This window comes from Aspergillus pseudotamarii (assembly GCF_009193445.1).
Source record: "Aspergillus pseudotamarii strain CBS 117625 unplaced genomic scaffold BDV38scaffold_40, whole genome shotgun sequence".
Lineage (NCBI taxonomy): Eukaryota > Fungi > Ascomycota > Eurotiomycetes > Eurotiales > Aspergillaceae > Aspergillus > Aspergillus pseudotamarii.
This window is the reverse complement of record NW_022475054.1, coordinates 121,001-137,407: the sequence shown is the minus strand read 5'-3', so window position 1 is coordinate 137,407 and position 16,407 is coordinate 121,001. Positions and strand designations below refer to the sequence as shown.

The window sequence follows — 16,407 nt, the reverse complement described above, 5'->3', positions numbered from 1 at the left end:
GAAGAGTACACACGTGACTGCTCCTCACTCGAAGTTATAAGCAATCTCTTTTTACTGTAAGCAACTACTACAAAGTAGATCGATCATGCGATAACGTTTTTATTCAACTGGGTTGTTGGTGTAGCCATGTAACCCCCTGGTTGTTCCTCTAGACCATGGACTCATTAAAATTGTGGCATCTCATACATGTCATCAGGGTCTACACCGAATCAGCCAGGGGAACCAAAAGCAGACAATGAAGAGATAACTTACCTTTGCGGTTTGCGTAGATATACTTCTGTGTCTCTACAATGTTGTGGTTCAGCTCTGTGCTCAGCTCCTGCTCACGGAGCCGAACCTTCTCGTTTCGCTTCGCTGCCCCTTTAACGGCGGCCTGGGCAACATGGAAGCGGGAGGTCTTGTTCACGAGCATCATGTCAAACGGCGTCGTGGTGCTTCCCTCCTCGATGTACCCGGCAATGCTCACACGCTCTAGACGAGGCCGGCCGAAAAGTAGGCCTTGCAACTCGGTCACATATCCGTGGTAGTTGAAATGGATTGGTTTGTCGGAGGTGAAAAGGTTATCAAAGGAATCGGTTGTTAAAGCATGCGGGTGGGCCCCCTCGTTTTCTAATATCATCAGGTCTGTCACGTTGATCACCCGAACACGAAGTTCAGGGCAGCGCTGGCGCAGAATTGCAGCGGCGTAGATGACCTCAAACATCACTTCAACACCGACTCCCACAAGGACAACGTCTGGATCAAGTCCGTCATTTGTACTACAGAATTTCCAGATCGATGCGCCAGCTCTGCAGTGGCTTTCAGCTTCTTCAGGTGATAAATAAACGGGCGTCGGCTGCTTTGAGCCAACCATGAGATTGATGTAATTCTTAGATTTTAAGCAATGGTGAACGGTTGTTAAGAAAGTATTGGCGTCCGGCGGTAGGTAGACACGTGCGGCATTAGGCTTTAGCTTGAGAACGTTTCCGATGAATGATGGGTTCTGGTGAGAGAAGCCGTTGTGTTCCTGTCGGGTCCAGGTACTGGTCTCAATGTAGTTGATGCTGGCTACATCTTTGTGCCACCCTGTTTCTCGGGCCTAGTTGTTTATCACTCTGGTTAAGGAGAGCCAATCAATGGGATGTAGGCAAGGGGTAGGTACCATCTTCATGAACTTGGCGTATTGCACCATCATAGTGTGGACAATACCCAAGAAACTTTCGTAAGAGGGAAAGAGGCCCACACGCCCAGTCAAAGTGTAGCCCTGAAGGAAACCTTGACACATATGTTCACTCAGTACTTCAATAACACGACCACCCTTCGCGTTGGAGTACTGGTCCCATTGGAAGTTCCGCCCAGTATGCGCGAGAGCGGCATCCAACTTATTACTCTCTAACTCATCCGGCGAGAACAGTCGGACACTGTGTGGGTTTTGGATGAAAACCTTATCTATGAATTCTCCAATTGTCTTCATCGAGCTTTCTTGCGCACCTTTCTCTACACAGAAAGCCCTCCAATCCGGAAGATTAGGTGGCTCGTAGGCTTTGTATGCCTCAAAACGTTGACCGAGCTTCTTGGAGTCATCCGAGGGAATGATCATCTTGACTTCATCAATAACATCTCCTGTCTCGGTAAAGAGTTCATGTGGGTTGTAGGAAGATAGCCATTTTTGAAGCGCCTGGAGTTCTTCCTTGTCCTTCTTCGCATTAGGTAGAGGAACCTGGTGTGAATGGAACGACCCCTCAATAAATTGCCCGTGCAGCTCCTTGGGTCCTGACCAGCCCTTAGGTGTGCGCAGCACTATCATGGGCCACCGGGGTTTCATGATCGGCTTCCCAGAGCGAGCTGCTTGCTGAATCTTATGAATTTCCCCAATCGCCCAATTCATGGAGCAATGGAGATCAGTATCAATATCGTCTAGACTCTCAACAATGCGCACTTGGTAACCATGTCCCGTGAAAAGAGAAGTTAACTCTTTGTTGTCCATGCAGCCAAAGATGGTGCGCTCGCTGATTTTGAATCCATTGACATGCAAAATTGGTAAGACTGCTCCCGATTCCGCTGGGTCAATGTACTTGATTGCATGCCAGGAACTGTTTCCATCAGTAGTGCACTTTACCCAGGTAGATCGTCTATGAACTCACGTCGCTGTTGGACCGGTTTCTGCTTCTCCATCACCGACCACGCAAGTGACAATGAGATCCGGATTATCCATGACTGCACCAAAGGATACAGCTAACGCATAACCCAACTCGCCACCTTCATGGATGGCTCCCGGGGTCTCGGCGTTAATATGGCTGAATAGAAACGGTTAGCTCAAGCTCGGCATACTAATTCACTGAGAGAAGTCCAACCTTGGCAAACCACCAGAGGTACTAAAAGTGGAGATGAGATTCTTGAGACCTTCCTTGTCTCGAGAATACTGTGGGTAGAACTTCCCCAATGAACCCTCCAGCCATAGCGAAGCAAGTAGACCTGGTGCACCATGCCCCGGTCCGACGACATACAACATGTCTAGGTTTCGCTTCTTGACGATATAGTTCAAATGGGAATATACGAGGATAAGCCCAGGACATGTTCCCCAGTGACCTGGAAATATGGTATTGAATGAGCTGATATGTTCCTACCTAGATGTATACAAAGCTTCAGAGGATCTCACCAAGTAGTCGAGGCTTGATGTCATCATGTTTTAGATCGCGCTTCAACAACACATTGTCCTGCAGAAAAATCATCGCTAGAGAACATAAGCGGGTGTCTTAAGAGTATAGAGTTATCAAAGCTCACCTGCTGCAATGTAAGCAGCTGCTCGGCGAAATTTCAATAAAGCATCGGAAGTAGATTGATCTAAGGAAGCCAGGTCGAGCTGGACTTGCAGCTGTTCAACGACATCCGGAATGTGCGACGGCTCAGCCTTAGGATTAGGCCTATCGATTATCTCTCCCAGCATGGTTAGTGATCCGCAGATGTGTGAAATGTATTTAATACGTTGATAATGCTTGTTTGGTATAGAGTTCGTTGATAGTGTGGATCGCGCCAAGGGATCAATAGATGGATATGGAGAATAAAACTGCAAATCTTGGGGACGATGCTCAAGTTCTAATAGTTTTCCTCTGGTTTCAGACGTATGAAAGGATGGGATTCCACAATCTCAGCCTTTACCAATCCTTGGTTTAAGTAGATCCAGAATCTCGTAGGGTTCACCAGAAATACTTCTTTCGAGGCTGTAGTTCCAGGTCCATGATGTCGGGTTCCCAAACTACGTCACCATGCAAGTTCTTTGACATCACCGGCTGCACCCCAACAGGAAAATTGGCCCACCACAACGAACAAATAAAATGGTCCCTTTCAGTTGTGAATTATGAAAGATATGGGCATCAAGAATCACAGACCGATTATTTATTTACCTGGAAGCCTGGAAGCCCAGTGGATATGGCATGTTTCGGTTCAACTCTCCCGATCCTGCCGCCTCCAATATGACACGCAAATCTATCCTCTCAGTTAATGCCGGATCATCTTCGGTGAAGATTACCTTCTACACCTTTGAACAGCCACCAAAAGTCGTCGCCAATGCACAGATTTCGGGGATCACAGCTCCTCCGGCAACGCTGAAATACACTCGGGGATCGACGAACCACAAAGAGCAGCTCAAGGAGAAACTGAGCACGCCTCAGGATGCGTTCAAGTTCCTTCTGCAGAGATGTTTCTCTGATCCTAACCTATCCGAGGTTACTAGCAGTGATGATCTGGCATTCATTTGTCATCGGGTTGTTCATGGTGGAGACTATGAGCGATCGGTAGTTATCACCAATGAAACCTATCACCACTTGGAGAAACTCGAGGATTTAGCCCCGCTGTATGTAGTGCCCATGCCCTTTCGATCAGGGTGTGTTTCTGACTGGCGACAGACACAACTTTTCTGCTTTGGAGATCATTCGACTCTGTAGAAAGGAACTACCTTCGGTGAAAAGTATCACATTCTTCGACTCTGCCTTCCATCAGACTCTGCCCGACTATGTAAAGACGTATCCAATTAACCAGGACACCGCGAAAGCAAATGGTCTTCGGAAGTACGGGTTTCATGGCATTAGTTATTCCTTCATCCTGCGTTCGGTAGCTCAATTTCTGGGCAAGCCAGTGGAGCAGACTAATATGATTGCCATGCATATTGGAAGCGGTGCTTCTGTATGCGCAATCAAGGAGGGCAAGTCCATTGACACATCGTAAGAATGATCTTCGTCCATTGTGGGAAAGACATGCTGACAGATCTTCTTAGGATGGGGCTTACACCCTTGGCTGGCTTACCTGGTGCCACCCGTAGTGGTGATATTGACCCATCGTGAGTATTATCAAAACGGTGGCTCTAAGACTGATGGTTAACGCGTCCTTGGCAGGCTCGTGTTTCATTACACTAGCGAGGCAGGAAAGTTGAGCCCTGCGAGCACTAAAGAAATGCATATTAGCACGGTAAGTCACTAAGACTGTGTGGAAGAAGCAAACAGCTAGCTGACTTAGGTCCATCTAGGCCGAAGAAATCCTGAACAAGAAATCCGGCTGGAAAGCGCTCACTGGAACTACAGATTTTGCCCAGATAGCCGTTGAGAATCCTCCAGGTCCGGAGCATAAGCTTGCTTTCGACATTCTAGTTGACCGTATTCTGGGGTATATAGGTAATTACTTTGTCAAGCTAGAAGGAAAAGTTGATGCACTCATTTTCGCCGGTGGGATTGGTGAGAAGAGTGCCTTACTGAGGAAAACTGTCGTCGAGAAATGCCAGTGCCTGGGGGTAGCTATTGACGCATCAGCTAATGACAAAGGGCCGTCCGACGACCAGACGGTGATGGATATCTCCAAGGTAGGTGCTAGTGGACCGCGTGTAATGGTCTGCCAGACAGATGAGCAGGTGAGTATAACTGCTTCTTCTGCTTGTCTTAAGCACACTCGCTAATGCGTTTTCTAAGTTCGAAATGGCATATAATTGCATTTTGACACACGAAAATGATAATGGATCATGATGGCGTGGTGTCTCAGAAGTTTCACAGTCAGGGGTTACTAGTGCTGGGGCATAATATACTAGTCATTTATCAATCACGTTATCCCTGCCTAACCTATCCTAATGGTTTGACTTATAGTCCTAGTTTGCAATGTATGACTGATTACTAGTTCGGCCGCTCCTTAACTAACAGTTCAGTATCATCATATACATTTTCCCTTGGTGCTCAATCAGCCAATATTACTACTGTGATATAAACTTGGGGGGAAATACGGAAAAAAAAAAAAAAAAAAAAAAAGTCAAGGACGCGATTGAGCGCACCGGTCTTGTATGGCACTATGTTGATTCAAGTCTATTGTATTAACCACTCGACCACCTTGTTTATATGTTGCCACTTCTAACTTTAGGAGTGAATAATTGAAAAGCCTAGATAGATGGACTGTAATACTAGCATAACGACAAATATCATTTGTCACTTCATGTCCTTTCAATACTATAATAGAATATATACTAATATCAGAAACCATGAGAGAAGAATTCCACCCTAGAAAATGATATGAGATTTACCTTTTCATATCGAGAACATGGATCTCCGGTGCATTTGGAATACTCTTCCTTAGCCGACAGCCCTCAAGGCTGAAGGAAATTGCCCGGAAAGGACTAAGAGTGGCAAATCACCACCAGAGTGACCTGTCCAATCGCCACACCCATAACTGGACCTTCACAAACAGAGCACACGACACCAACAGAATGTTGCTACATGATCCATTCCAAATGCCCCGGATCATTGCATTTGCACGACAATCAATGGCTGGGGTACCCCAATGAATCATGAATTATGTCTGAAGGGACAAGGTCTGGACCGTGCCTCAGTCCTCGCAGGGCGGGTATGCTGTGCCTGGTTGCCGGTACCTCATTTCTGCAGACGATCGTCTCAGGTCGAAGATGGACCATGTAGGTACCCAAGATCTACCGATCAGTTGTGCAACAACAAAAGCCAGGAATTGGGGCGAAGAGGTCTGATCGCCAGGCAGGAGACCTTTGCCTTGCTGCACTATTGATTATTGGTTGGATAGGATTGGAACAGGGGAAAGTTGATGACAATTGGAATGTATATTGTTTGCATATTTCTGCAGTAAGTTCGAAACATGTAGCAAAGTAATCTTGTGGCTTTTGGATTTTCCCTCATTTTCCAATCTATCGGTGATGTCGGGGAAAAGAAAAACTGGGTAATAACTTTTTTTTTTCAGACGGCCAACCTCTTTTGCTTTTTCTGCATTGTAGATCAATCACATTCTTTTGCTCAACCCCCACACCAAATCACTTCCCCCCTCTTGGACTCATGGATTTTACACTGGGATGAGACGATCTCTCTAGATAAGTCTGAAAATATATATATAATATCAGCCTGTCATGTTGAAAATTTCCTCACATATAATTAATATATTTTATCCTCTCAGCAACCACACTGGTCCCAAACTGGTACCTCTAATAGTACCGACTAAGCGGGAATAGAACCTCGGAGATCCTATCATTCGGGGCCAAAGCGGAAGCAGAAGGACAAGCTCCACTCCCTGGTTCGTACAGATTACCAAGAAACCTTTACTTTGGTGGGAGCCTCACATGTATGTATCCCGGGCTTGGGTTCACTAGTAACAGCGCGGAAATGCAGCCGGACTTTTAGCGTCAAAAGCCACGGGATGGAATTCTAGAAGGGGGAACTGATCGGTAAGGCCATTACCAATCAGATAGTGGATCGAAAATCCCATGTAATTTAAAAAATTAGAGCCGGCCAGCCTTAGTGGTTATTACCTATCTCATGGACAACTTGGATTGTCCTATCTGTAGTCTTCCTATAGTTTTTCCACGCCGTCTGAGGATCGTTTGAATAGTCTGGTTATTGTATTGCTCTATCGGTGACGGAGTCTGCTGGACTCTCTAGGAATGTAGATCATGTCAAACATCCCTAGTCATACATACCTCCATATAGTTATTAGTAGCTGTCTCTACCAGGCAAGTCCAGGACGAAGGAAGCTAACGCATCCACCCGCCATTCTGGAACCTCAGTTCCCCTTCCCCGTCTCGGGCCAGACCTTACTTCTCCTGTCTACTCCGTAGGGTGTCCAAAACTCTCCGTCTTCAGCCTATTGTTTATCACCTGCGACGTTTGGCCCTGACTATTGGGTACCGTCAGCCCATCCATCGCAATTCTTACCCAACCAGGCGAATGGTTACGGTAATAGTATCATGATGGTCCCCATTTGCCGTTGACATCGTCGATTCAGATTCAAACCACCCGTGCGACCGTTTCCACAGTCTTGGTGCCATGCGATCCAGAACCGTCGATCAGCGATATCCCAGTTCTGATATAGCACGGTATAGTGCTGGTCATTGGGCATGTTTGTGATGGGATTTGATGAGGTGACCCAAGGCATGCGTGGCAGTCGGGGGCATGATGAGTGGGTGGGTGGGAAAGATAACAAACACTTCATAAAAATCAAAACAAAAGTACTGTACAGAACAAAGTACTACTACCACACCCAGCCACAAATAATCGGAATATACACAGAAAGTTGCAAGACCAGAATCCTGGACACCAAGGTTTCAAGGGCCCTGAGGAGTGGCGTCGCTACATAGATCGATGATAATCGTGCAGCTGCAGCTCTGGAATGCCCTCCCCCCCTTACATACAAACAGGTTGCATACATATTGCCGACAGGGGAGGAAACAGACAACTCCACGGCTTCGATCGGTAGTACGTCGGACACAGTCTTCACGTCGATCCGATGGATAACCTAACAATCGATGACCGACAGGCTGCATGGGAGTGGATTGTGGCTTCATAGTGGATATGTATCCAGACGCGAGGAGACACATGGATGATTGACAATACCGCACTATCCCTACCTGTGGCGGGGAGTATCATGCATCTGATTCGTCCGGATGTGTCCCGATGATCACAGCAAACTTTTTTCTCTGATTTCGCCTTCCCAGGATTCTGGTTCCGCGAAAGATGAGGTATCCTCGGAGTACGCGCCGATGTCTCGACATGGAAGGTCAATGATAGATGATCAATCTGACCCATCAATTGTGGCACAGTAGCAGCTTATTGAAGAATGTTTGTGGCTATGAATTATCTGTGTGTGTGAGGATGTACATACCTTGGAGGTTCATCGTACTCCTCACAAGGTACTTTTGTACTGTCATGGCTTGGTTGATGATACTTTCCCATGAGGTTGGATTTGATGCATCTAGATCTATATTTGCTATTTGTAATAGAGATCTATTGAAGAAAAGAATATACTAGGAGATTATACAGCTCCTGTTATAATCTGTTCGAACCTTTGATGATTTATTTCTGTCTGTCAGTGGATGTTGAGGCCATCTTTCCTTTCACTAAACAAACATCTGTCCAAAATATATCGACTACCATTGTTAGCGACACCATAGTGGCTTTGAGCTCGATTGTATATACCAGTAGACTTGTGGTATTTTAACAAGACAAACTCTTCAAATATAGCCATGTTCATGCTCACAATCATGCAGCACCGGTTTTTATTGTTTAAATGTACGTAGTAACCTATGGCCTTGGCAGTAACCGATTGATCCACAACAATTCCCCTGATTGCGCGCTAACTTGCAGCGGAGGGTCGTCTAGCAGCCTCAATAATTATCTAATAACCACGAATAATACCACAATTATTTACCTTTAGCAGTAATAGACCATGCCTGTTTGATGGGCGCGGAAACGGAACCAACAGCCAACTCCCCACCCCGGCCTAGAAGTGGGCAAGTCCAACGGTTCTTTAGACTCCTTCCTTTGTCCTCCAGTTTCTAGTGTCGTCTTAGCTGTATTATCTGAGTCAGTCGATCGACTATAATACCCTAGAAGGCTAGGGTGGGAGTCTCCTCTCTGTAACCTAAACAAGAAAAGCAAGACAACACGTCTCCATATCCAGCATAGGGAGGCCCCATAAGCTCATGGCACGATCTGCGATGGAACCATGGTACCGCACCATTCGGATGGACTTCCAGAAGGATTCTGGAATCACCTTGTTCCTGTTGGCAATCTGCTTGTACTGTCACGTACTCCGTATCGAGGATGATAACGAGTTCGTCTGAAACCATGTATTCTGTCAAGTAGCCTGTTTGGGCTTGATTATGTATATGTTCATTGTCCGGGAGGCGACAAAAAGGTACGCCCCATCTGAAGCACTAGCGTCGTCCAATTTACATGTCACTTTCCTCTCATTGGAACGATGTAACTCTTCGCTGGGTGATTAACTAGGTACAAGCCCGTTGCAACGCCTCTTGGTCTGATTTGACAGATGGGCTTGCCAGGTGGCTTTTCTTTGACCATCATGGTCAAAGTACCTAGATACTCAATTGATCACTTGAGATCCAAACGGATGTCCTGTTGGATTTGAAATATGTCGCCGCTAATATGACTACTAACTAAGCGAGCCCTTTCAAACACTAAACGTTTCCGTTAATATCTGGTCTAGGACAGGCCTGAACAAAGAGAACCCACAGCCTGCAGTGTGAATCCTGTGGCTGGAAATTTGAGCCAACTCGGCAGAACTCTGTCATTCTGCCGCCATCTTCCGTTGGAGATACTCTGCTCCATTGTGGCGTGGCTCAGTGGGTGGTCAATTGTGGAGTGGTAAATTACAGGTTTCCATACGTTCTACGAATATTCTGGGGCCCACCTTCAGGAGTTAACCCAACTTAGTACGGAGTAGCACTATGTACAATCAATGGAGGTAAATCAGGGTACATCAGTCGATCAGCGGCGTTACCCCAGAGGAAATTCCAGTGGAACTGGAGAGAAAATCTAGAAGGCCAGAGTCATGGGAGGTAAACCATGACCTGATCTGGAGGACAGACGGAGAAAATCCATAACTTGTTCTGGTGGTCGCGGGGAGAAACAGACGGACGGTACGCTAGAAGGACTAGAAGGTCGTGAGAAGAATGATGGTCGCATATAATACGTAACGGGGCGGGTAACTGTGGGTTTACCGGATCATTGATCGCTATGAGAAGTATCCACCGGTGCCCCTATTGCTCAGGTAGCCCTGATTTCCCTGGAGACCGGGGAATAAGGGAAGGAAATGAAAAGGTGTTTTTTGTTTTCAAACAAAAAAGATAGAATAATACAGACTGAGGCAAATTTGGCAACAATGAAATAACTAGATGTACTCTGTTTGACACGGTCAAAAGCTCTTCCCTCTTTGATGGCAATGCAATACAAAATCGTAAACATCCATACATCATCAAACAAGAGCTCAACTCGGCAAATAGCCAATCGCCACCGAATCAGTTAGGGGAGCAAGTGGATCAAACTAGAATGGAAGTATCGAATCAATAAACAATGATCTTGGTTACGATAGTCTCCCGAGACTTAGTAGGCGACTACAGCAGGTACCGGGTAGAAAAAGCTTCTGGATTGGTTCTATGGAGAACCTCTATTTACAGTACGTACCTTAGCTCGTACCTATAACTTACGGAGTACTAAAGGTACGACCGACTACCCTAACAGATACCCTACTAATTCCGGTGCCTTAGGCTTTGACCCGGTACTTTGTGCAGACCTTACCTATCAAACATGGCGCCACATACATTTACTAGTGATTAACCTGTCCTCATTTGTTGAAGTAGAGTAGATATGTACATGCAGTCAGAGTACATGTCTCTGCATGGACAGCTCTTGTTCAGGTGTCCATACACTACGCATCCATGTCTAAAGGGAAAATTGCCTTTCATGTACCAGTATTGGTACCTCACGTTAGGTATTCCGTCTGAAAATTTAGAAACCGGATTACATCAAGACGATCAATCGGGTAAGAGTAAGCTAGATTGGGTACAAAAAAAAATACAGAAGCCTAGCCAAAGGAGTTTTTAAGGGAATAGTATAGGGCTTGGAGGAATAACTACGGAGTAGGCCACTGACCCCCCAAAACACCACGCGAGACGGGGGCAATCGAGACAAGCCCCATTGGTGTTGGTTCGGATCCATCCGCGGTTCCTGGACGCGGCTGTAAGGTTCCCCACTCACACCCTGCAACAAGCCAGTCCGCTGTGTCCGAGAAGTCGGTTCTCAGAAGGTTAGGTAGCTTTTAATTAACCAAGTAGTATTACCTGTATACGGTGCACTCTGGTGGAGAGCTCCGATTTTCTTCCCTTGTTTCCTTTCCCCATTTGTAGTGGTAGGTCGGTAGCTATGGGACGCTGTCGTATTACAGAGGCTTCCACCGTTACCATACTACTTTCAGGCTAGATTCTATTCGTAACAGACGGCCTCCTACCCTAGTAGTAGGGAACCTAGGTTGTGATGACTCCGAACGATCCCGTGGCTGTCCTGAAAATTCAGCCATCAGCTGAAGTGCTGAGTCCCTTGAATTTAGTCAGGACAAATAAGATAGGAAGAAACAAGCCTGAAACGGTCAGAATTACCCCAGGTAGTAAGAACCACACTCATCAATGAAGCGATGAGATAGGGCAAGGGGAGAGAGACAATGAGAAATTACTGTAATTACTGGGAATAATACCTTACCTTCCAGGTGCCTGGAACAGTGGCCGTCAGTCAAACGTTGGGACAGGAACCTTGGGACGGCGCGCAGAACACAACCAGAAAAGAAAAAGAAAGAAAGGGGGTCGATGGATCGCATCCACACCCAACCTACTAGCTTGTCGCGTTCCTTCCCCCCGGGACGGGAGGGAGCTGCTATGCTAAACGGAGCTAGCTACCATGATTCTGTATTTGGATTTTTGATTATTCTGACTTTTTGTCCTGTTCCTGTCAGCTATTATTATTTATAAAACTAAAAAAACAATAAAAAAATAGTCATATTATTTGATTTTATTTTTTGCTCTAATTAATCTTGTTTTAATTTTCCCCCTTCCTGAATTTGTTTTATTTTATTCAATTTTTTTTTTTAGGTTACTGATGATCGGACCCAAACCTTTTCTTTTTTTTTTTTTTTTTTTTTTCTTTTTTTTTTTTTTTTTTTTTTTTTTTTTTTTTTTTTTTTTTTTTTTTTTTTAGAAAAAGGAAAAAAGAAGAAGAATAATAATAATAACTGAAGGAGAAACTGAGGCCATTGCGGGAGTACTACATATATCAGAAACCCCCCTTCAAGTTTTCGCTTCACACATTCATTCCTTAATCCTATAAGGAACTCTCTCCCTGTCCTCCCTCCTCCCTCTCCTCGTACATTTCGCCCCTGTCCTCTTCGTCTTACGTCCGCTCATCATCCTTTGTGACGTTACCAACGCCCTATCCTTTCGTTCGATCTTTAGTTATCGCCGGACTAGACGGAGCTCTACTTCCGTGGCTCTCTTCAATCGCTAGGATCAACCTCCTTGCTGGTTGCATAGTCTTATCCATTTTGGCTCCTTGGGTCGGGGTTTGATCAGATTGCTTGATTCAATATTTATCCAGCACCTCCCTGCTACGCGCCAGTTTGTCACGATTTGAAAAGATACCAGGACAATTCACAATAAACAACGTCGCAAGCGCTCGAGCGGGAAAAGAAAAAGGGAAAGGAAAATTTAAAAAAAAAAAATTAGAGAAATAAATTCGACCCATCGACTGCGATTGGAGCTCCACTCTTCCTCATTCTTCCAGTCCGTTTACTTGGTCATCTTAGCGGCGTCACATTCCTGCCTTACAGATCTACTACTTGTCGGCGCTGTCTGTGCTGCATTGCCCTGCCTATTTTTGCCAGCGCCAGAGCATTGAACATTCTTAAAAGGATCACCTTTCCGATCTCAACTGCAGCTGCATCATCTGTTGTCTGCATTAATACCGTCCGCCCTTGTCTGGGATTTTTTGGGTATCTCGCTTGACGCTACAATCGATCAATAATCAGACCGCACATTAATATTTACCACTGGCGTTTTATTACTTTATTTATTGAAGATTACGGGCCACAAGGCACTCCTTGTCGCTATTTAACCCTTTAAGTGAGTACTCCTTCCCACAACTCCTTTCCTATACCTTAGTCCCAAATTCGATCTCAGTGGGAACGTGACGTCTGACTATCGCTGTTCTTAAAGAGTCTTATGAAAATTCGTGATATTCGAGCTGTAACAATGGGACGAGGAGGATACGATACCACCGGCGTCCAAACAGACGAGTCGGATCAGTCCAACTAAATGCCATGAAGGCATCGGTTAACCACACCATGTCATATTGTTTCGAGCGAAAAGTTTGTGGTTTTTATTGGCGCCATGGTCTGCGGAGTTCACGTGTTGATGAAGTCGATCTTCATTGTAAGTGGACTTCCCCCAATTCTCAATTGTCCGTTTCAGAGCTAACGAGATGTTTTAGTTCCTGTAACACTATGTTTCATTACTCTATTCGCTTCGTTGTCCACATTTTTGGTTTCGGGTCTATAACCTTTTTAATACGCCTCTTCGGGGTCACGTTCATTATCACTTTCCGACTCATATGGCTGCTGCCATGTTGACCTTCGACCCCGATCCTTTTACATTTACAACTTTAATTCACCTTCGACATGAACCAGCGCAGGTCCACGATCTGTTCATCAAAAGTGCCTTTTTTTTTACCCTCTCGCTATCGTCTTCGGGTTTTGGATTTGTTCGGCGTTCGACATAGACAGGATGGTTTCTTTGGGATACATGGGTTGATACCAACATTAGAGCTTGCGACCTCGCGGTCAAACATTCCGTTTTTCTCTTCATTTTCCTACTAATTTCATTATCTTGTTCAATTATCACTGGGACTTTTGCGATAGTGTCCTGAGTGCATGTGTATCATATTACAAGCACATCTTAAGAATGGAAACAGGCGTGCCTTCTCCAACCTTCTGTTCAAGTTTTTTTTTTCTCTTTTTTTTTTTCTTTCCCCATCGAACTTCAGAGACAACGTTTGGCACAAGCCTCGATTCTATTGTGAACGGGTCACAGACCATGACACGGCTGTAGGTTGATTATCCCCCGGAGGGGTGGGCTGGCTGCGGAGGCACACTGAGTATCAGCCATCTGATTTGCTGGAATTCTTGTAAGCAGCGCATTATCTTGGTGGATCCTGGTGCAAACATCAAGGGTGTTCGAGCCCCCGTTGCATGTGCTAATCATTTAGTATGAGTATTATTATTCTTATTGTTGTTGTGGTTTGTATTTTGGGCAGCTACAGCCTACGGCCCGGGGATCTGCACAAATCATGCTGTGCAACGTTGTCCGCGCCAGTGGGCCGGCGTCATTGGAAATGGTTCCCAACTCCCTGGCAATGACTCTCGTTGGAGGATACTGGCCCATCATGCCTAGCCTGCATGATATGTTGTCATTATTGACAGCATGCCTCAAAGACGGAAGCCAGACTAGCGTTGGCAAGATTCATCTCCTGCCAATCATAGGAGATTGAGAGTTGGGTACTGTTCCGCCAGTTGGAAGTTGATATGTCTCACCATCCATTGAACTGGACATGGATTCTGTACAATCAATATTGATGAGTTGGAGCCATTAAAAATAAGAACAGGGAGAGAAGAGGGCGACACAGATCATGTAGTGTGTTTTCAATGAAGCATTGGGGGAAAGGAAATTAATATTTACCGTCCGAGGTTACCCGCTGAAAATACAAAATGGCAGTCATTGAGTAGATTCGAAACCCGTCAAGGCGGAAACATCCCGTGACTGCCATCGTGCTAAAGGCGCCACGCTAAGCCGGATTGAGGCGACCTCTCCATCATCTAAAGTGACGACCGTTTAATTCCCTCCGCCTCACTGGGTATTGATCTTTCCTAGTACCTTGCGACAGTGCACTTGTGCCCACCGCTATTTTCTCTTGGTATTGGTGCAGTACGTTGGTGACCCTGGCTTTCATTTGTCTATTTTTCCTTTCGCGACCCTTGCTCAGGTCTCCAACTTAGGCTCTCTCGTGTCCCCAAGGGCTGACGTTTCCTTCAGGCTACCTTGATTACTTACCGCTCTCTAAGTTCTTGTCGACCTTACCCGCCCCTGGCGAGCTGAAATCATCGACGAGATTGATAATCACCACCCGTGCTGGCGTCCCTGCAAATCAACCTAATCGTGTATAGCCACCCATCCGTTGGGCTCTGCTGTCATGTCTGAGGCAACTAGCACAAATACTCCGAAGCCGAGTAGTAGCGTGAAGCTGGTACTTTTGGGCGAGGCGGCAGTTGGAAAGGTACGGCCTCGGTTGATTCCCTTCGCCCTCTTGCCGTTGTACACGGGTAACCTGGAAGACTGACAAATGGATGAACGGATGACCGTGAACAGTCATCGCTAGTTCTGCGATTTGTCAACAATGACTTTCAAGAGAACAAAGAGCCGACTATTGGAGGTAGGAGATCCGAAGTTGTCGATTTTTGAGCGGCATCTAATGCAACCTCTTCCGGGTGCTGATGTCATACCAGCTGCCTTCCTGACTCAAAAATGCTCCCTCCCGACCCGGACAATCAAGTTCGAAATCTGGGATACAGCCGGTCAGGAGCGATTCGCCTCGCTTGCCCCCATGTACTACCGTAACGCCCAGGCGGCGCTAGTAGTCTACGATGTCACCAAACCATCTTCCCTTACAAAGGCCAAACACTGGGTCGCCGAACTACAGCGGCAAGCCAGCCCCGGGATTGTGATCGCTCTCGTCGGCAATAAGCTGGACTTGACAAACGACGGGAACGAAGCTTCTGGGGAGCCACAGGTGGATGGCGAACAGCAGCCTCTTACTGCTACCGCTGACGGAGATGAGGCGGCTGGTGAACCCCAGGAGGAGCAAGATGCCACGCCTGGAGATGCCCGGAAGGTCTCGACACGGGAGGCTAGTTCATATGCGGACGAAGAGGGCCTACTGTTCTTCGAGACTAGCGCTAAGACAGGTGTGAATGTTGTGGAGGTCTTCACCGCAATTGCCAATGCTATCCCAGAGAGCAGTTTGAAGAGTGGACGCGGAGCTGGCGCCGGTACGGGTCAGACTACTTTGGGAGGTGGCCGTCCGGCGGAGGACTCACGAGTCAACCTGGGAGACCGGTCTACTGCCACGGCTAAAGAAGGCTGTGCTTGTTAATTTCGGCTGCGCGTCTGCTCTACAGTCCGTAATGTTTGTTCATCCGTGCAGCAATCTCGCGACTAGGTTTGATTACAGAGTAATTACCTAGGACCTTCGGGGCTGTGCCACAAAGCATGGTGTGTCATCATTGTAGTTTCTCATATCCCGGCGTCAACCTGTGTTTTTGTTTATGTTTTGTGCTTCATGCCAGGTCTTGGCACCTTTTATTTTCTGTTCTGTTCCTTTTTTTTTTTTTTTAACACCCCAGATTCTCTGGCACTCAGCGAGAGGTCTTTGTTTGTCTTTATCATTATGGATAGGTGCTTCCCCGATGTTGTACTGGTAGGAACTTGGTAAGGGTATTGTTTACTATTTTTCAGTTACCTCCTGCTATCACAAATAGGATGGG

General features: G+C 46.3%; 4 protein-coding genes across 4 annotated transcripts; 2 read left to right on the top strand and 2 right to left on the bottom strand.

Moving 5' to 3' along the window:
- Positions 1-164: 164 nt before the first annotated feature.
- Positions 165-2,926, bottom strand: BDV38DRAFT_272577 (putative phosphoketolase; the record flags this gene model as incomplete). The annotated part of the gene is made up of 7 exons (XM_032057511.1): positions 165-199; positions 253-1,078; positions 1,142-2,072; positions 2,124-2,276; positions 2,319-2,568; positions 2,639-2,734; positions 2,764-2,926. 7 exons carry the CDS (start codon positions 2,924-2,926, stop codon positions 165-167), a joined length of 2,454 nt encoding a protein of 817 aa, XP_031911809.1.
- A 487-nt stretch (positions 2,927-3,413) lies between these two features.
- BDV38DRAFT_294458 (putative acetate kinase) lies at positions 3,414-5,141 on the top strand (the record flags this gene model as incomplete). The annotated part of the gene is made up of 5 exons (XM_032062506.1): positions 3,414-3,832; positions 3,885-4,199; positions 4,253-4,315; positions 4,371-4,443; positions 4,502-5,141. The coding sequence occupies 5 exons, from the start codon at positions 3,414-3,416 to the stop codon at positions 4,922-4,924; spliced, it is 1,293 nt and encodes a 430-aa protein (XP_031911808.1). The 3' UTR covers positions 4,925-5,141.
- A 1,935-nt stretch (positions 5,142-7,076) lies between these two features.
- BDV38DRAFT_284620 (uncharacterized protein) lies at positions 7,077-7,368 on the bottom strand (the record flags this gene model as incomplete). Its single annotated transcript, XM_032060312.1, has 2 exons — positions 7,077-7,146; positions 7,205-7,368. 2 exons carry the CDS (start codon positions 7,366-7,368, stop codon positions 7,077-7,079), a joined length of 234 nt encoding a protein of 77 aa, XP_031911807.1.
- Positions 7,369-14,668: 7,300 nt separating this feature from the next.
- Positions 14,669-16,248, top strand: BDV38DRAFT_251385 (Rab family GTPase). Its single transcript, XM_032055042.1, has 4 exons — positions 14,669-14,791; positions 14,900-15,140; positions 15,233-15,296; positions 15,370-16,248. The coding sequence occupies exons 2-4, from the start codon at positions 15,057-15,059 to the stop codon at positions 16,014-16,016; spliced, it is 795 nt and encodes a 264-aa protein (XP_031911806.1). The 5' UTR covers positions 14,669-14,791; positions 14,900-15,056; the 3' UTR covers positions 16,017-16,248.
- Positions 16,249-16,407: the final 159 nt, after the last annotated feature.